General features: G+C 39.7%; 2 protein-coding genes and 1 long non-coding RNA gene across 4 annotated transcripts in view; 1 reads left to right on the top strand and 2 right to left on the bottom strand.

Moving 5' to 3' along the window:
* Positions 1–1,960: 1,960 nt before the first annotated feature.
* Positions 1,961–18,622, bottom strand: part of LOC116672827 (uncharacterized) — a 174,131-nt gene continuing 157,469 nt past the window's right edge. The window contains exon 3 of the long non-coding RNA XR_004327646.1: positions 1,961–2,002. This is a non-coding gene — a long non-coding RNA (uncharacterized LOC116672827). The remainder of the gene's footprint in view (positions 2,003–18,622) is intronic.
* Positions 2,645–8,675, top strand: ucmaa (upper zone of growth plate and cartilage matrix associated a). Of its 2 annotated transcripts, none has more exons than XM_032504721.1 (5): positions 2,645–2,784; positions 4,052–4,111; positions 4,198–4,290; positions 6,811–6,909; positions 8,359–8,675. In XM_032504721.1, exons 1-5 carry the CDS (start codon positions 2,727–2,729, stop codon positions 8,445–8,447), a joined length of 399 nt encoding a protein of 132 aa, XP_032360612.1. In that variant the 5' UTR covers positions 2,645–2,726; the 3' UTR covers positions 8,448–8,675. The 2 variants fall into 2 exon arrangements, with proteins under 2 accessions (XP_032360612.1, XP_032360613.1); XM_032504722.1 differs by having other exon boundaries at positions 4,052–4,114; positions 4,201–4,290.
* The window catches only part of mcm10 (minichromosome maintenance 10 replication initiation factor), a 12,513-nt gene continuing 5,418 nt past the window's right edge, over positions 11,528–18,622 (bottom strand). The window contains exons 9-18 of the mRNA XM_032504723.1: positions 17,210–17,326; positions 15,584–15,780; positions 15,124–15,218; positions 14,580–14,693; positions 13,457–13,948; positions 13,076–13,206; positions 12,734–12,847; positions 12,021–12,166; positions 11,883–11,925; positions 11,528–11,787 (exon numbers count right to left, since the gene is read on the bottom strand). Of these exons, the coding sequence (XP_032360614.1) occupies positions 11,680–11,787; positions 11,883–11,925; positions 12,021–12,166; positions 12,734–12,847; positions 13,076–13,206; positions 13,457–13,948; positions 14,580–14,693; positions 15,124–15,218; positions 15,584–15,780; positions 17,210–17,326 (1,557 nt within the window). The 3' untranslated portion in view covers positions 11,528–11,679. The remainder of the gene's footprint in view (positions 11,788–11,882; positions 11,926–12,020; positions 12,167–12,733; positions 12,848–13,075; positions 13,207–13,456; positions 13,949–14,579; positions 14,694–15,123; positions 15,219–15,583; positions 15,781–17,209; positions 17,327–18,622) is intronic.

Below are 18,622 nucleotides of genomic sequence, written 5' to 3'. Positions count from 1 at the left end.
ATTCAGTGTCTCGGAGCCTTTCAAACACAGCTGCAATTCAGAGTTTTAGGGCGAGTAAATGCTTGAAAATATTTGTAAAGGCAATTAAGATTAAAATATAATCTCTAGAAACAAGGTTCAACTTCATCACCGGTTATGGTCAAAAATGTACAAGAATATCTTTCAAAAAAATGTTTGCTAGAAACTTGAATTTATTTGGTAAATATCAATTATCAGTTTACTTTTTGCTTTGGGAAAAATCAATAAATCTTATGATTTTAATCCATGTAGTTTTGGTTAAATGATATAACAAACATCAGCTTGACATCTAGAGTCAAATTAGCAAAATAATTTGGAGTGATTACAAAAGAATTCTATCATATACCAAGACATTTCTTAAATGGTGTTATATAGGATACTTAAAGTCTACTCTGAGATGTACGTGTTTTATATTAGGCCTACTTCAGGTTACTCTACAACTGCAGGAAAATCGAATTATCAAAGGGAGACACTGTATCAGGAGATACTCAGTATTGGCTCCATCATTATAACTATTAAAATGAACATGACCCCTTAAATACAGTATATCTAAATGGATCAGCTTGGCTTCTTGGCAACCGATTGAACGGTCTAAATAAAATGTGGAAGACTCAAAGACACAGTGAAGGTATCACAGTGGAAGTGTCCGTCCATCCATTGCTCCCTGGCTCAGGGGTGAATTTGAGCTGTATTCTGAATGATATGAGCATCTGAATGCTCATTCAGGGCCACACACAACACACACACACACACACACACACACACACACACACACACACACACACACATATTCACATAAACGTGCAAATGCACACACAGCCAATAGTCTCTCCCACACAGGTCTAACTGCAGGCTGTTTTCAGAGCAAAGCTGCACCTTATCCCTAGTTTTCTGTGGAGGGAACTGAAACACATTTCAGATTTCATTACATCACACACTGTCAAAGGAAAAATCCACATTAACTCATGTACTGACTCTCTCCATTTAAGCAATACTCCTCACATACAGTTCAATAGCTCGCAGCATATTGAGGCATTAACCCAGGGTTAGTGCAATGTGGCATGCTGAAACTAGATCACTCATACCTGGAATGATAAGCAATGGATTCAGTGGTTTCAAGATGCTCCCACCTGCACACACTCCGCCTGCAAAGGAAATATATATATATAATCATTCATATAGAAGTAAATTAGGGATAGTCATGAAGCCAAAAAAAGGTTTCTGAGCAGTTCACTGTTCATAAATAGTGGTTTAAAGTGGGATTATTTTGTAATTCCTACACATTTATAATACTTATAATAGTAGACCTATACAGGGTACCATATCTTCTTTTGAGGGGATTTCAGCTTTTAACATTGCAGACTTCAAACTGAAAATGGACATAGCTTAGTGAGTAGCAAACTTAAAGTGCTCATATTATGCTTTTTCCCTTTCTTTTATCATTATATATCTTTTTTGTGCACGTTATAGGTTTACAAAGTGAAGAGCCCAAAGGGACTTAACCATCACCAACAGAAAGCACTGTTCACAAACTGCTCCAAACAGCTCTATTATAGTCCAGCCTTTACCTGGGCGACGAACCGCGTCACTTTGTAACACACGTTATAGAGAGCCAAAGTTCCGTTTACCTCCATGGGACCTATCTTCCAAAATTGAAAACAAAACTGTGGTCAATGGCAAAAGACATACTATGTTCTGGTCCTGATCGACTTGTGCCTTGGATAACACATGTAAATGTAAAATTATCTTTTAAATGTACACACAGTTTTTGAAATGCATGGCACAATTAAATATGTATGCATATGTACACGGACACATATACACACATAAACTAAAATAATCACAAAAAAAACTCTCTTGATAAAAATGTAGGAGAAAATATTTAAATTAAATCAGAGTACCGTGTAACAAACAATTAACCTGTTTTTTCTTTTAGAAAGATAGGTCCCATGGACCAGAAGTAGAAGGGCGTGACTTTGGCTCTCTATAATGCTTGTCTAGCTAGTAGCATGGCACACCCTCATACTCTCCTTCTGACTGGCTAGTAGTCCTTACCTAGGTGCTGCGCATGTGCAACTCCCAACAAAGATGGAATAGAAGTGAGATGTCTCACTCTGTAGTTAAAAAACGCATACAAATTTCATAAAAATTAAACCATATAAATCCAATTCAGGTATAACCTCTAAATACAATATGAACCCAAAAATTAGCATACTATGGGCACTTTAAATTTAACCTGTGATACAAAGAAAAAAACACACAGCTCTCTACAAAAAGCTATTCTAGAAGTCTGTATGAACTAAAAGTGTCAAAGGGCCACTGACATCCAGGGTGAATCTTTGATAACTTATTGACCAGTGATGAAAAGACGGTTCTCACTCATGTCAGTTTGTACACCCATATCCATATTCTTGCCTTTTCTCTTTAAAAAAGGGAATTTACACAGACTTTGACTTCCATCTAATGGTGGTTTCCATTCTGCTGCCCACTTCTTTTAATTTACCTCACCCCATCACTCCTTTTTGTTTTCCTCTCCTTCTCCCTTTGACAACTGATTTTCCAGCAGCTTTCATCCCCTCCCTGAGCCTTAATTTTCTTCTTTCTCCTCCCACTCTCCCTGCCTCTCCCACCTTCCCTCCCTCATCCTTCCCTCAGTTCAGTTAGATGTGCTGTTAAGTCCAGTAGAGTTTTTGCTTTTCTCTCTCAAGATGTCTTGGACTCGAGTCTTCGTTCTCACTTTGCTCACAACCCTCCTCATCCTCACTTGTGAGTACCTTGTCTGGGTGGTTGTGGAAAATGTTTGGGACAGTTTTTTTTTTGTAATTATACATCCTCAGGGGAGATAAGCAGAATCATTTTGAGGGTATACAACACTGAGATGTGCTGTCCTCCTTTAATATGGAAAAGCAGCATTTTATTGCCTCAAATGGGACCTTAGACATACTGTAAGCATCAGAGTTTGAATCTGCTATGTGGAAATTTCTTTTCAAATTTCATGGTAAGGATAGCACGTCATTTGTATAATCTGATTTAAGGGTAATAAGGCTCAGTGTGAATCAATTTTTAAAACTTTTGTAAAAGTTGTAAATGTCAATTTGTACAATAAATACTACTTGTTAAGCTCCTGACTCATTTTTGCATCAAAGTTTTGAGTCATATTTTGAGTAAAAGGTGCAGGCAAGTAAAGAAAGTAAGCACTGTATGTTTATATATATATATATATATATATATATATATATATATATATATATATATATATATATATACACACACACACACAACCAAAGAAAAAAGCGGGTATTTTACCTAAAAATGTTCAGTAGTCCTCCAGAAGAAAGCCTGAATTTAACAAGCTTAGTTTCCACTGTCGTGGTATAGATGACAATCAGCAACACTAATTTGAATTACCAGACCACAGTGAGTAAAGTGAAATTTGGTAGATGGTAGTGAAAGGCGAGACTTCTTACGATTTATAGTAATTATGAAAGGATGATGGTTATGGCTAATTTAATCCTCGTTCGATCTTCCACAATGATCATTTGTAAAGGGTTAATTATGGGCCACTTTCTGCAATTTCAGTTTTTATGTATTTTTTGTATCGTCTTTGCAACTGTAAACTGAAGCAATAACTTAATAATACATAATACGTATAATAAACTTTATAAGTCTTTTTTGGCACAAACAACAAACACCGTTGGAGGCTAGCAGTGTAGTGAGCTGGGGTCCCTGCAGAGAAGTTTGGGATCTATTCTGTACATGGGGTCTTCATTGTCCACTTTATCACTGGGATCTAGAAATAAGCACATATCAATTTTGTTTTTTCAGCTGTTCACACCAAATAGTCATTAATAAAGTTGTATTTTGTAAAGTACGTATTTTTGTATCTTGTAAACATTTAAAAGTCTGACTGGGCAAAACAAAATAATTGAAATACAGTTTCAGAAATCTCACCATGCATTTACTAATAATATTGTCCCCCTACATGTGCTTTAGCGTAAGGACAGGACATTGTTATTTCTCCTTTTTCTTAAAGTTTGTAGTGTGGTGAGAAGTGCAGCAGTGCGTGGCAACACAAAAGCAGCCAATTCTAAAGGTGAAGCATGTTTAACACTTTTAACTATTTCACAAAACCTTGCTCTAAAGGTATATGACCCTAACCTTCTGGCCTCTGATTTTTAGGCTCAGCACGGAAGGTATTTACGCCCGAGTCAGACGCCTCCAACTTCCTCAAACGCCGCAGTCGCCGCTCAACCCGATACTATGAGTTTCTAGGTGAGTTCATTACCATCTGTAAAAAAGCAAAGAGAACAGTTGTTGGCTGTGAAGAAATTTGTTTTGCGCTGTTAGCCTAAAGGCTGTTTGCATCTCGCTGGCAGGAAACCAGCAGGATCCCGAGTAAAGTGGTTGGTCTGAAAAGGGGGGTAATATTTATATTTGGTGTTACGTGTGGTTGATGTGGCCACGCTTTGGACAGTCTTAAATATGGCAAGTTTGGCCGCCCATAGAAAAATGACAGCATGTGTGAGTTAGTGTGAGGGTTGGTTTATTGGTTTGTAGTTGGACTCTGAGGACGATATGTTTGAAGTTTCAACTGCAAAATGTGAAAGTTCAAGTGAGAAATAAAAAGAGAGTAATGGAAACTCAAGCAGGTGTTGTTCTACACAGTACTGGCGCGCGCGCACACACACACACACACACACACACACACACACACACACACACACACACACACACACACACACACACACACACACACACACACACACACACACACACACACACACACACAAGCCTGCAGAAGGAGTCACAGGATAGTATGGAGCAGGGAGCAGGCTCTTGCTCAGTTTCTCAGTACAGTAAGCTCATTCTTCCACTGCCAGCATCAGTAAGATACACAATGCCAACATACTTTAAACCAAATGGACAAACACATGGCTGGAAGGTGTTCCAGGACAATCCTGCAAACACAAGGCAACTTATTATCATGCTACTCCATCACCAAAAAAATACAAACAGGATTCCTGTCCTCCTTTGCCTCTAAGTTAAAAGCATAAACATAACCAGACTTGCTAAAATGCTGCTGACATCAGGGATATTCATACTTTCACTAAAGTATGTCCTTGTTAATTTGTCTCCTTTCTGGTGGAAAACCCATTAGAGAAGTCCTGAGACAGGCTGTGTGTCATTTCCCCTTGCCCACCCATCAGAGCACCGTACGGGGCCTCATCTCTGGACTAACAGGCCCACATTCTTGGAAAAAAACAAACACTTATGTCTCTTGCCAACTCGGTTCATGAGAACGTGAGGGGGCAGAGTGAGTAATTTTAGGAGCTCTTTTTCTTGCCAGAAAGTGATGCAAAGGTTGTGTAGGAATAGGAATAGCCGGCTGTAGTTTTAGCAGTTTCACTATTTCACATCATCTTTTTAACCTGTTTTAGTCTGAGATACAACATGCATTAAGATAAATGCCTTCCTTGCTGCATTGCGACAATTTTCAAAGGAAAACGTACAAATCGGGTATATGCAATATTTGGATGATTGTGAAATAAAATGGGACTTTAGTGCACTTTTCTTCTAGCATGGCTATTTTCCAAACTTCGTATGGCTGTACTCAGGCACAGTGTTTGTTTGAGCTAAACGCTAACATGCTAACAGGTGTAATGTTTATCATGTTTACAACACACACTGTAAAAAAAAAAAGAAGAAAAAAAACATATTCCTGCCACAAACTTGTAAATTTGGAGCCAGAGTCTGCGCGGTAGTGATCGGGCGGTGGAGCCTATACATATATGGTTGAGCGTGGTATCTAAGTCCCGACAGTACACCTACCCAACCAATCACGAGTCAATCACAGCAGTCAATCATCTAATATTTCACCCTGTTTTTATAGCATCAAATAGGCTAACTAATAAAAAACCAAACTGATCAGAAAAATAAATACTTCCCCAATCATCAGCGCAATGAGAAGAACCACCTCAAGTTAAAGAAACCATCTTTGGGAAAGTTAAGGTAGAGGCTGGGGGTGTGGCCTTGACCAACTGCCACTTTGCTCGTTTGAAAGCCATGATGTCTCTCTCTCATGGGTGGGCCAAATTCTCTGGGCGGGCAAAGCAGAGAAAGGGGAGGTAACCTTGTTTCCTTATGACCTCCTAAGGGGCAAAATTCCAGATCAGCCCGTCTGAGCTTTTATTTTCTCAAAGGCAGAGCAGGATACCCAGGGCTCGGTTTACACCTATCACCATTTCTAGCCACTGGGGGACCAAAGGGAGGCTGGGGGAACTCACATTAATGTTAAAAAACATAAAAAAGTGACATTTTCATGCCATGGGACCTTTAATGTGTTAGCATGCTAACATGTGCTACTTAGCAATAACAACTTAGTGCAAATGAGGCTATTCAGATATCAGATATTTGCATTGGTTTTAGCTATAAACCAACATATTGAGTATAAGTAAAAAAATTTGACCCGTTGATGGTGCCAATCCATTCCGTAGTTGTAATGTCAGGGCATTATAAAAGTCAATAGGTTTCCTTTCTCTGGGTTCTTTAAATAATATCTGGTAGATGTCACAAGACAAATGAAAACTTTGACCTGCTTAGTGAGGCTAGAGTGAAATATCACGGAACCACTAAAGTCATTACGGCTCATCCTCTGGAACCATGAATGTTTGCTCAAAATGTAATGTCGGTCCATCAAATAGCTGTTTAAATACTTCAGTGATGATCAAAGTGGTTGAAGTGGCTGACCTTTCATTATCTGTATCAGTTTCTTTTCCGTTCTTCTCTCCACAGTCGAGCAGAGGGTGAAGATTGCTGCCAACGAGCGGTGGAGGGAGAACAACGAAGAGCAAAGAGATGAGCACGAGCACTACGTCGAGGAGGAGCGCGATGGTGAGACACGGATGCGGCTGCTTTCTTCCATGTTGAATGCTTTCCTCTTCACACTCTTGTCTTTCCTCGAATTGAGGGTACAATCAGGAAAACTACTTCCAACTTCTGTGAAATAATAGAGAAATAACCCTCCATCAAACCCTGCTTTTCACCCCTTACAATAACAAAAAAAAGACATTTAACAGTACATGTATCTTAAAATCACTGTTCTGATACACTGAATGAAACATGAAGATGAAGCATAGAGACTTTGTATCAGTAAACACCTCCTAACGAAAAACCTCAGATTTATTTGAATGCTTGTCGTCACAAAAGGGCTCACCAGAGAAAACACACGGAAGCACAATAGAGTTTGGCACTTGAACAAACTTCTCGGCACCCACGAGCCTCTGGGCCCCAGTGGAGTTCCTGAGACTCCACACCAAATCAAAGTGTCTATTAGTGGTCGACCCCAAGCTGACAATCTTCCCTGCGGCTGTCTGTCTGCTGTGACATAGTTGCAGTGACAGTTTCTAAACTAAGAACTGTTACCCATAAAGATGTGAGTGGGTTTTAAGATACACCGTTTTGGAAAATAAAAAAAAGATCTCCAACAGGCCCGGAACACACTAAGGTTTTGTAGAAACTGGCTTATTGTTCATATTACACAAGTCAGTACAAAAGGGGAAGAACATTAGAAGAAATTAGCAATTTTTGATATCTTGTAATATTGTTTTATATTTGTAGCATGTCATTAACAAGTGAAAGCAGATCCAGACAAAGTTTATTAGCTGCATTCATTGAATTTTTGTTAATATTTGATATTATTGTAACTGCCAACGATAGTGTCTTTGCTGCCATTTTGTCAGCACTTGTAGGGGGTATAACCAATTGAATAGGGAGACATAGCTAATATCCAAGATATCTCTCAGAATTACTGCTACAACTAACATCAATAGCCACTTATGGCCTATTTGTTAACGTGTGTTTGCGACATAAGCAAATTTGCGGCGTTTCCAAGGATGGAAGGAATTTGTCTCTGATTGGGTAGTACTAGTTGCCTTCTCTGGTTGGATTGGTTAGGGTTAGGCATGAGGAGCGAGATTGGTCAGGGCAAGAATACCAGGCTAAACTACGTTAATCAGAGGTGTGTAAGGCAGAGAGAGTGTGTGTGTGTGTGTGTGTGGAGGGGGCAAGATTTCTTAACCATCCTAGGAAACGCAAATTTAAAAGCATACACCTAGCTAAATGCTAACAATTTAGAGAGCATTAGCCTTAATTAATAAATGAATTAGCTCAAAGACGATATGAAGCCCTGTAGAGCTGAGGCAAACTGCAAAGTCCGGTGATAATTATCACTATGATCTTCACTAAGATTGACACATCACATTTAAGGATTAATGCAATCCTTTGACAATTTAGAAAATATTGATCATAGCCACTTTAATTGAACCTTTTTTTTGTCCACAGAGCAAAATGAGAGATCGAGGGAGACGAATGAGCAGTACAGAGAGTATCACTACGACGGCCTCCAGCCTCGCTACTACTGGTTCCACTGAGCGTACTCTGTCACATTTTTTTTAAATAAAAACAAGTGTTCAATAAGTCTCCACATCAAACTGTAAAATGTATTAAAAGTGCAGTTTTTTGTATTGTAAGCTAAACTTTATATCCTATTAAATGTTTTGCATGCTTGTTTTTACTCCCTTTTGTACATGTACATACAAGCTACACAATGTCAGCCTGTGGCCTTAGCAGCAATTAAAATCCACCCTGTACATTAACAAATGATTTTAATTGTTGCAGTTTTATTTTTTGCAAAGAAATTGACTTCATGTGAAGAAGGGTTTCATGATTCCGAGATCACTGATGTATTTTAACTTACGGTAGCACCGTCTGGTATTTGGAGTATTTAAAGGGAGGGAGGCGGTGTGGAATGAAAGAGAGGATGAAGTGAACTGCAGAAGTCATCAGGCTGAAATGAATTCCACATTCCACAGTGGAAATATTAGACACAAACTGGGCAAAGGAGAAACGGACAAGACAGACAGAGAGAGAGAGAGAGAGAGAGATTAAAAAAAAACAGTAGCAACTTAACAACTCAAACCCTCAATGTGGCATGGCACTCCGTACTCCGTACTCACAAAGCTGTGAATCCAAAAGCCTTAATTTACCTCTATACTGTGATTCCACCGCAGACCTTTTCTCTTCACGGCCATGTGGATTGGCTCGCAGACTTGTGCGAGCGCCAGCTGGCCTCAGTAGTCATCACTCCAACACATAGAGTGTGTTTGTGTCCATACTGGAGACTGGTTCAGTCACTATGCAATATAAAACAGTAAAAACGTTTCTTCAAAGGCGGTTATGTAATATCTCCCTACTGATATAATAAAGATGTGCATTTATATAAGCAACCTGGCTTATATAAAGTATATAACCTGGCATCTCTATAATTCATTTCCTATATTTCCTTGGGTACCTTTAAACAACCCAGCAGAGGCATTAAAAGGCTTGGGCCGGATGTCCCGCTTCGGCGGCACTTGAGCAATCCTGGAAGTGGAACCTCGTGGATTTAGACAGACGTCTGGGATGATAACCCCATGCCACTACTCAACCTGCCTTGAAGGTGCTTTACATTATACAGGTGGATGCATTATGTTGCATTTGATGCATTGTATAAATTGCAATTCAAACTGATGATTTAAAAGGGTTTTGTGCCCTCAGACAGTTGCAGCGGGAAACAATTGAAACAATCTAATTGTGCAGTTAATTAAAAAATAACCAAGTTCATCATTGTATAGAATTGCCAACATGTTGAGGGAAAGTCTTAAGATTAGCTTTTTGACATTTTGCAGCAGATACATTTGCATAAGGATAAACAACTTATAAATACTGTAGGTTACCTACCTTGATGAAATAGTCATTTTTTTTAGATCCCATACGGTGAGACCCTCTTTAGATTTTCTGTTGCTCAACTTACACAGTAAGAATACCTATTAGTGGAATGTTTCCAACCACCACTACACAAATAAATAAACCAAATCATCACAACCAGGGCAGTAGCAACAGACTAGATTATATACATTAAAAGGCAAGGATTATTTGAAAAGAAAAAGAAGTTTGTTTAAGCTTGTATCTAGGACAGAGGCAGCAGACACATTGGGAAAGCACAGCTGTTACTAATAATAATAATAATGATGATGATGGCTCAGTGTGTCCCAGTAAGCTTTGACAGTGAGCACGCATGCACATGTGTATGTCAGGAATTCAGCAATTATTCATTTTATTATCTACACCTGTGCTTTTCCTTATTGTTCCAACATGTCAAAACGTGTTGTGTAAAAAAAAAGGACTATTAGGCAAATGATACTATTCAGTCATAAAATGTATAAGTAGGTTTAAAAAGCCCCTATTAAGCTTTCTTTTATCTTTCAGTGAGTTTTTTGTGTATATAATAGATGGAGCTTTCTTTTCCACAGGGAGCACTTTTTCTCAACTGCCTTAAAAAGTATTCTTACGTTCCTCAGTTAGTGATACCTATAATTGAGAATGCCAGCCCAGTTTGTCATATTGGTGCGGCCTGAAGCTTCAGATATATGTTTGTGTTAAACGCATTCTTAGTTGTAGTATTCTCCTCAATTTTAGAGGGCGTACAAACAAAAAAATCTGTGAATAAGCAAGAAGTAGTAGAGAAGAAGAGAGGGGCAGTAAAGGAAAGCAGATCACACAGACGTTTGTTCAGGCAAACCTGCTAAGCTTGTCTTGAATTGGGCGCCCAGATAGCACAGTTGGTAGAGCAGGCGCACATATGTGGGGGTTTGCTCCTCGGTGGTTTTCTCCCTCCCTTTCCTCTTTCATGTCTTCATCTGTCCTGTCAAGAATAACGGCCAAAAAAATAATCTAAATCTAAATCTTGCGCCAGAACACTGTGGCTACCATAAAATTAGCTTGAGCAAGCGCAGCCCGCCCAGTGGCTTGTTTGAATTTGGTTGACCAATGACAACAGAGTGGGCCAGCCGACCAATCAGAGCAGACTGGGCTTGTCGGGGTTGCGGTCCAAGAGCTCAGACAGTTGAGAAACACAAGGTATTTTTTTGAACATCTAAGCAAAAAGGGCTGCACGATATGAGGAAAATATATACATGCAATTAATTTGACTGATATTGCGATTGCAATATGATTCACGATAATGGAGGAAATAATCATTTTTTATCATTATTCTCATTTTTATTGAAAATTCTTAACATTGAAAGACAATAAAATGATAACAGTGTGACTTTTGCAACAATCTGTACCAAACAAACAATTTGTAGGCCGGGACATCTCTGCAGCGCCACAATAATTCATTCAGAATGGTTTGATACATATTTTGCCTTTAACAAATATTGCGCCCCTCCCCCTCTTGCAATTTGGCTATTGCACTAATCCTTATTGCGATTTCGATACAATTGCGATTCATTGTGCAGCCCTAGACCCCAAGAGTACAAATATGACGCTTAAAAAGGATGTAATAGGGGCTCTTTAATGTTGCTGAATTAAGTTAAAACATGTTTGCTACACCAATAAATATTTTAGGATTCCAGATTCACACCAGAATCTGTGTACTCAACTTTTTCAGTGAAACAGACATTTGACATAAAATGTTGCAAACGATTGCTTTAATCATCTTATTTCCATGTCCAATATAATCAAAGACTTTCAAATCTCCATAAACAATTACACAACATCAAGCTTTAAAAACATAATTCATATCAATGTAAAAATGCTACAAAGAAACTTAATTCCCAAAAATTATTTTAAAAACCCTGGTGCGTTCACTTGCATGCTGTTGAGGAACTTGCCGTGCTCCTCTCCTCGAGGCTGCAGAAGCTCTCCGGCGATCTTTGGGCCCTTTTTCTCCTGCAATAAAAAACGTAAAAAGCCACATCAGGTCTGTTTTCTTTCAATGAGAGAGAACTTGGAGAGGTAATCCATGAGTCAGAGAGAGATTTTACCTTCAGCATCCCATCACGCTCCCATTTAAACAGACCACAGTTACTGAAATGGTAAAACATTAGTTAATGTACATATCATTTAATTTCCAAACTATCAAAGGAAAGAGAAAGAGCTTGAGGAATATATATTTAATGTACCTGCAGTGTTTGTTTGGCAGTCTGTCCAGAGCGATGGCTCTCTGTCCACAGGGGCATTTAAAGAAACGTTTTAGGGCATCGTGCCACCGCAGGTCATGATTCTCCTCCACACAACGATCCGCCGGCTTGAAGTAGGTGTAACCGCACTGAAAACAAAGGAACAGAAATAACAACTTACTTTTCCTTCTTCTAACTGAGACACACACCAACCACCCTCTACATCTACAGGACTCGGAGGTGTAGAAGGACTCTGTACTGCTAAACAAACTATCTTGCTCACTTTGTATAGATCAGGTGTTGTTGTAGTAAATGTGGTTGTTTCAATGTGTCTGTTTATATGTGTACCTTTTAAGCAATTACGTTGTATGTAAGTAGTCGTGCAACAGAAAACTAGACAGATAGTCTAGTTAGCTGTCTGGATTTTCCCTGCAGAGATCTGAGGAGCAGTTAACCATAGTCCCCAGAAATCCACCCGAGTTTAGAATGGCAACACAAAGAAAGCGGAAGGAAATTGACATATGCTAAAAAGTGGAATATCCAACGGCACGGTATCAATCCTGGAAATCACCCCAGATATAGACTGTATGTGTGTACAGTATGTCTGTAAGGGATCTGTTGACGTATTATACAGTATATATACAGTGTGTATAATATATATTTTACATTTATTTTATATATTCATACATATCTGAACTAAATGGGTGTTAATTTACCTTTTTACAGGATACAGCACGACACTTCATTTCTCTGATGCCCTTCATCTTCTCCTCCATCTGCTCCTTCTTCACCAGTGGATCAAAGTACTTCTCCTGCAGTTGGTACTCCGCCTGAGAGAGAGAGAGAGAGAGAGAGAGAGAGAGAGAGAGAGAGAGAGAGAGAGAGAGGATTTAGACCAAAAGGTCATACAAACTTTACAATGTTTTACATGTATAAATGTAGCTGGTGAGACCTCAGATCTACCTTATATATCTATGTGTAACAGCTGTAATTCAAAATGGTTTAAGAAAAACAAATCTTAACAGATACAGCACATGGTAAAGTGCCACTGGTCGTACCGCCTGTAGTGCAGCTCCGTGGCGAGATTTGGCATTCAGGATCTTTTGAAATTCCTCTGACTGGATGTAGAGCAGTTGCTCTCGCTTCTTCTTCTGGGCCGGCTCCTCTTCGTCATTATTGGACAGTTCACCTGCACAGTGGGTTAAACGAGCGGTTATAACAACTCATTTTATATACAACTTTACTGGGATCAAAATTCTACATTTTAATTATCAAATCAAGTGCTCAAATGTCTTGACATTCATTAGTGAGCTCTTTACTGTCTGTCATGAATTTCTTTTCTTATGTGAGCTGCTACCAAGTTAAATGTCTAAACTCAGCTAGGTGTACGTTGGAGATATACGGGGGCTGTAAGAGCTCAGTGCGCTGCGACTGTGTACCATTGGGTGAGGTCAGATTCTTCTCCACTCGGGCGCTGATCTCACTGCCGTTACTCCTCTTCCTCTTCACAGCGTTGGGGCCTTCCTTTTCAAGCCCCGCCCCTTTGTTTCTCAGCTTCTTCAGAGCAGCCAGCTTGGCAGCTGATAGGCTGAGAGCGCTGGGGGCGGGCACCGGAGGCGGGCTGTTCTCAAAGAAGAGGATGTCTTCCCCCTCAGAGAAGCCACGGCCCAGGGTGGGAGCGTGGGGAGCTGCGGGGCTTTGGCTGGCCTTGGGGACCTCAGAAGCTGCTTTCGGGGACTTCAGACCATCTCGGCCCAGTGAGGATGTAGACCCGGGTCTGGGCCCCACTGAGCTATGCAGCCCCCTCTTCTGGATCTCGTCTGCCCGCCGCCGCCGGTTCTGCAGAAACTCCCGCTGCTTCTGTTTCTGCTGCTTCAGCAGGTCTGAGGCTGAGATGGACTGAACTGGAGCTCCCCCTGCATCTTTGGAGACTGAAGATAGATAATAAAAAGTTAATAAAAAAGGGTGGACTTGAATATATCAACATAGAAAATTAACATCACTGGACTAAATTCTAAATTGCTTTGAGATTCAAATGGACTTCTTATGTTCCTATACTGTAATCTACTTGTGGTCTTTTTGTGCTCAAGTTAAAGTTGACATACTTCCTCTTCATATTTAAATGTGTTGGTAAGCTGCTGTGGAAGAATAATGGAATGTGTCATCTGAGAGAAATAGAAACTGAGTATCATTTTATTTTTCTTACTTAACTCTTAATGTTGTGACATTTTTTTAAATAATGAGTTAAAGAACACAAGTGAGTTGATGGATATAAATGAGTCACGTTGTCTGAAATGGTTGTCTGAAAAGAGACCTTCAAATTGGTATCATGTTTAGGGAATGCATTGGAGTTCAAGAAGAAAATGTACCAGTAAGAGTTGGTAACTGTTGCTGTTGCTTTTTATCAGATCGCCTGGAGTTCAATTCAGAATTAGATATTGATGATTAAATGTGTCTTGTTATCCAATGAGGGATGGGCCCTTTGATGGCACTCAACTGGCATTAAAGTTGTCATTCATTCTCAGCTTAAGTGGTGAAAAGGGATATTTCCAGGTGGTGTACCTGAATGGCTGCCCTGTCCCAAGTGCTTCTTTAGCTGCAGAGCTCCGGGGGTTGGCGTTGACAGCAGGCTCTTAAATTCATTTGAACAACCTGAAACTTCACCAGAATTCATGGCTAAAAAAGTAAAGAGACACACACACACACACACACACACACACACACACACACACACACACACACACACACACACACACACACACACACACACACACACACACACACACACACACACACACACACACACACACACACACACACACAGAGAAATATATGAATAACTAATAGATTGATTCACTGTCAAGATTATAACTAAAACATGTAATTACGTACCTTTTGTTACTTGGAGGTGTTGTTAAAAAAAACATCCCCAAAACCCAACAGGTCCTTAAAGCACAGACATATGTATTGTAGACATTCATAAGCTGTGAAACCCCAAAATATTTCTATATTTTCAAAAGAAACAACTAGCCAAGGTTAGCTGGCAGCCTTTGGGTTTGAGTGTATGAGTGTGTGTAAGAGAGAGAGAGAGACAATCGGTCCTTACCCAGCCTCTTGGCCTGATCCACAAGCTTAGCCGAGCCTTTCACAAACAGCTTGCTCAGAGTCGTCTGGGCAGGTTTGTTCGGTTGGGACGCCGTTCTGCAACACACAGACCTTTTACTGAAAATGCCCAGCAGCTTAGATTCTGCCCAGTCCCACACAGTGCTCCTGGCTTCAGAAGTTGCAGTTGGCCTGCACAAACTGACTTCAACACACACTGTAAAAAATACAAACACGATTCCTGCCAGAATCCATATTGTACAGGGTTGTGGCCTCGATATGCATCACTGTCCTCTGTCAGGTGAATTTTAAAATGTATTAAGTAGTAATAGTAGTATAAGTATTATTATTTGAATTCAACAGATACTGTGCATTAAACGGAAGGTTTGTAGAAAACTGTCCAGAAAAAAAAACAAGCATTTAAAAGAATATACAATGAAAGGACAACATCTAACATCACTCACAGTGAGGCGGCGCAGGCGGCTGAAGACACACCGCCGTAGTGGAAGCCGTCCTGACACAGGCGCTCCTTCAGGCTGCCGCCCTTCCCCTTCAACCTGTTGGGAGCCTTTCCAGAAAAAGCAGACTGCAGCTCGGACCTCTTCGAGCTCATCTGCTTATACTGGGCCTTGACGTGATACTGGCAGTACTGGCACTCGTACTGTAATCAAACAGCCACACAGAGACAAGTGAAAAGACAAAAAAAAAAAAATCAACTCACTTGTGCCTATTGGACATTTTAGAAATCAGATTTTGGACGTCTCCTTGTAGTTGCTTCACATAGTTGTATTTCTTTTGCATCCTGGTTGTCCTGTCCTGGTTTATCAATTTTTTTTCATCTCAGAAAGTTTTAGTGTCTATGTTCTAATGGTGGTGTTGAGGGGCGGCCTCTAGCTCACCCTGAAAGAGCGTTCACCCCATGTAGGCTGAGTCCTGCATGCGGGTGTTGACCCCCATGTGTCTCCCCCTTTCATGTCTATCCACTGTCACTACTATAATAAAGGGAAAAGCCCCCAAAAAAGAATCTTTAAAAAAATATCAAAAAACTAATGGTAGTGTTGCTTCCTTTGCTGTGTTGTTTTCTTTGTAACTGACTCGATGTCACTGAAAATGAAGGCTGCCCCCCTAAATAAAGGTTGAATCAATGAAAAAAAATGAAAAATATTGTAATCCCTCACAAAAAAACATTTGTTCAAAACCATTTCCTGTCATGGAAATAGTGCAATATTAAGTGTGTTTGCCAATTTCATTCACTATATAGTCCACTGTAAAATACCTAATACCTAACTAATTTGAGTGTACATACGATGTAGCCTCGATTTTACTCCTGTATCCCATAATGCAACACGGCTGCGTTTTCCCAGAGAAACAGAAGTTACCGCAAAAACTGGTAAAATGGAGCAGGCTTTCATTTCTAAATTGGAAAATGTAACATGGAACATATATACTACCTTTTACTATTCTCCTGAGTGCTCGGTTTGTTTAAGGGATGTTTTAAAAGGGAATGTAGTTTTGGTTTGTTAACATGATGCTGGGTGGCGTGTCTCCATCACAATAACCGGAGCATCTACTGACGCTAACATGTTTTCAGTGAGTATTCGAAATCTTGTTTGGTTGTTCCCTATATTGCAGCGCTGCACAACACATTGTTTTTTTTAAATTGTAATCGCAATAATGACTGACACAATGTACATATCGCGAAAGGTTGCGACATATCGCGATAGACACCACGAGCATGTTTGTGTTAGTTGACAGAAAATATCAGCAGAAAACTGCACTTTAAAGTGTATGCTGTATGTCATTCTTTTTTAGTAGTGCCTATCATTGTCAATTCACTGTTCAATTTGCTCAATGTTACTCTAATATCTGTTAGTTTATCGCAACTAATATCGTTGTCGCCATAGATATATAACAGATATCGCAATATTCATCAATGTTACGGCATACTGCATATTATCCTGATTTCGTGGAGCCCTATTATAAAGTTCACTATTTCATATACACTTTATAGGGAATAGTGGGTGAGTGAATGAGGGAACGGGCTCGAACACAGCTAAACACACGCACACACATGGAGAAGATGAGCCCACCATGTTGACGATCTGAGAGCAGGGGTCTCCGTTCTTCTTCATGCCTTTGCAGTTGCTATAGTCCTGAGCTTCGCCCATCAGCAACACCTTCTGGGGGTTGTCCACCGTCAGGCTCACCTGCACACATTCAACACAAGCTTTAATATCTGGAAGGGGAGACAGCTTACAGTAGTAACAAGTGATGATCATTGAAATCATAAAGTATAACAGACGCATACAATACGCTACAAAATCCTGTGTTGCCTTGTCTCTCTTTTATTTTCTTCTCCTTGTGGCTGGGACTCATTTTGTACTTGTTATGTTTGTTTTACAGATTTCTAATGTGTTGTCGTTATTTTACTCAGTTACAATTAGTCAATTAATCAATGAGTTCATCAACAGAAAACCAATGTGCAACTATTTTGATGGCAATTTAATCGTTTCAGTCCTTTTTGAAGCAAAACTACAAGGCAAGGCAATTTTTTTATTTATCTAGCAGAATACGTGCAGTAGAGCAATTCCAAGTGCTTCACAGAATAAAAACAAGTGTATACAGATTACACTTATTAACAACAATGAAATACACAGGCACACATAAATAGTAAAACAAGGACTGAACATGGGGTGAAATTTGAAAAGAGAGGGAAAAGAAATCAGTTACAACTTCTGCAGTTGGTAATCTCTAAAAAGTAGAAGAAATATACGAAGCGTCTGCATCCACCCACGTCACGCACACAATGCCACCTTGCCCTGACCCTATGCCACCAACATATGTTATATTGCTTTTTGGTTCTTTGTTTAACTGGTAAAACTTGCGAGAAGCAATGATTCAGCCTCTCGAGCACCATACATACGGTGTTGCTCATAAGTTTACACACCCATGCTAAAGTGGATTAAAAAGAGGAATAAAAAAAAAGTTGATTTTAATGCCTTAATTATAAAATTGGAAAAATCCAACCTTTAAGGACACCAATTTTCTTTGTGAATGAATGTATCGTAAATAAATATTTTTCTTCCTTAAAATACAGGGGCATAAGTATACACACCCCTATGTTAAATTCCCATAGAAGCAGGCAGATTTGTATTTTTAAAGGCCAGTAATTTCATGGATCCAGGATACTGTGCATTCTGATAAAGTTCCCTTGGCCTTTGGAATTACATTGCCGTTCCATCATCACATACCCTTCACCATACCTACAGATTCACATGGTTTAAGTTCAGTTAGCTGGCTTGATTTGCATTGAGAGATGATTTTATGGAAAGTACCCCATGCCACACTCTCTTGTCTTGCCGCGAATCTTTGGTCTGAACTAGGCTTAAAAAAAAAGATATAGTCTCGTCTGAGACGAGAGACTGCCAACTCAAACTGTCATAAGGGTGGGTGAGAGAGAGTGAGAGAGTGAGTGTGTGTGTGTGTGTGTGTGTGTGTGTGTG

This window comes from Etheostoma spectabile, chromosome 23, assembly GCF_008692095.1.
Source record: "Etheostoma spectabile isolate EspeVRDwgs_2016 chromosome 23, UIUC_Espe_1.0, whole genome shotgun sequence".
Taxonomy (NCBI): domain Eukaryota; kingdom Metazoa; phylum Chordata; class Actinopteri; order Perciformes; family Percidae; genus Etheostoma; species Etheostoma spectabile.
This window is presented reverse-complemented; position numbering and strand designations above follow the sequence as displayed.

What these genes read in the sequence shown, in the direction of transcription:
- ucmaa (XM_032504721.1), top strand. Translation starts at nt 2,727, where the DNA reads ATGTCTTGGACTCGAGTCTTCGTTCTCACTTTGCTCACAACCCTCCTC. An exon ending in AAAAGCAGCCAATTCTAAAG is followed by an intron (nt 4,112 to 4,197) that starts GTGAAGCATGTT and finishes TCTGATTTTTAG; the next exon opens with GCTCAGCACGGAAGGTATTT. An exon ending in CGTCGAGGAGGAGCGCGATG is followed by an intron (nt 6,910 to 8,358) that starts GTGAGACACGGA and finishes TTTTGTCCACAG; the next exon opens with AGCAAAATGAGAGATCGAGG.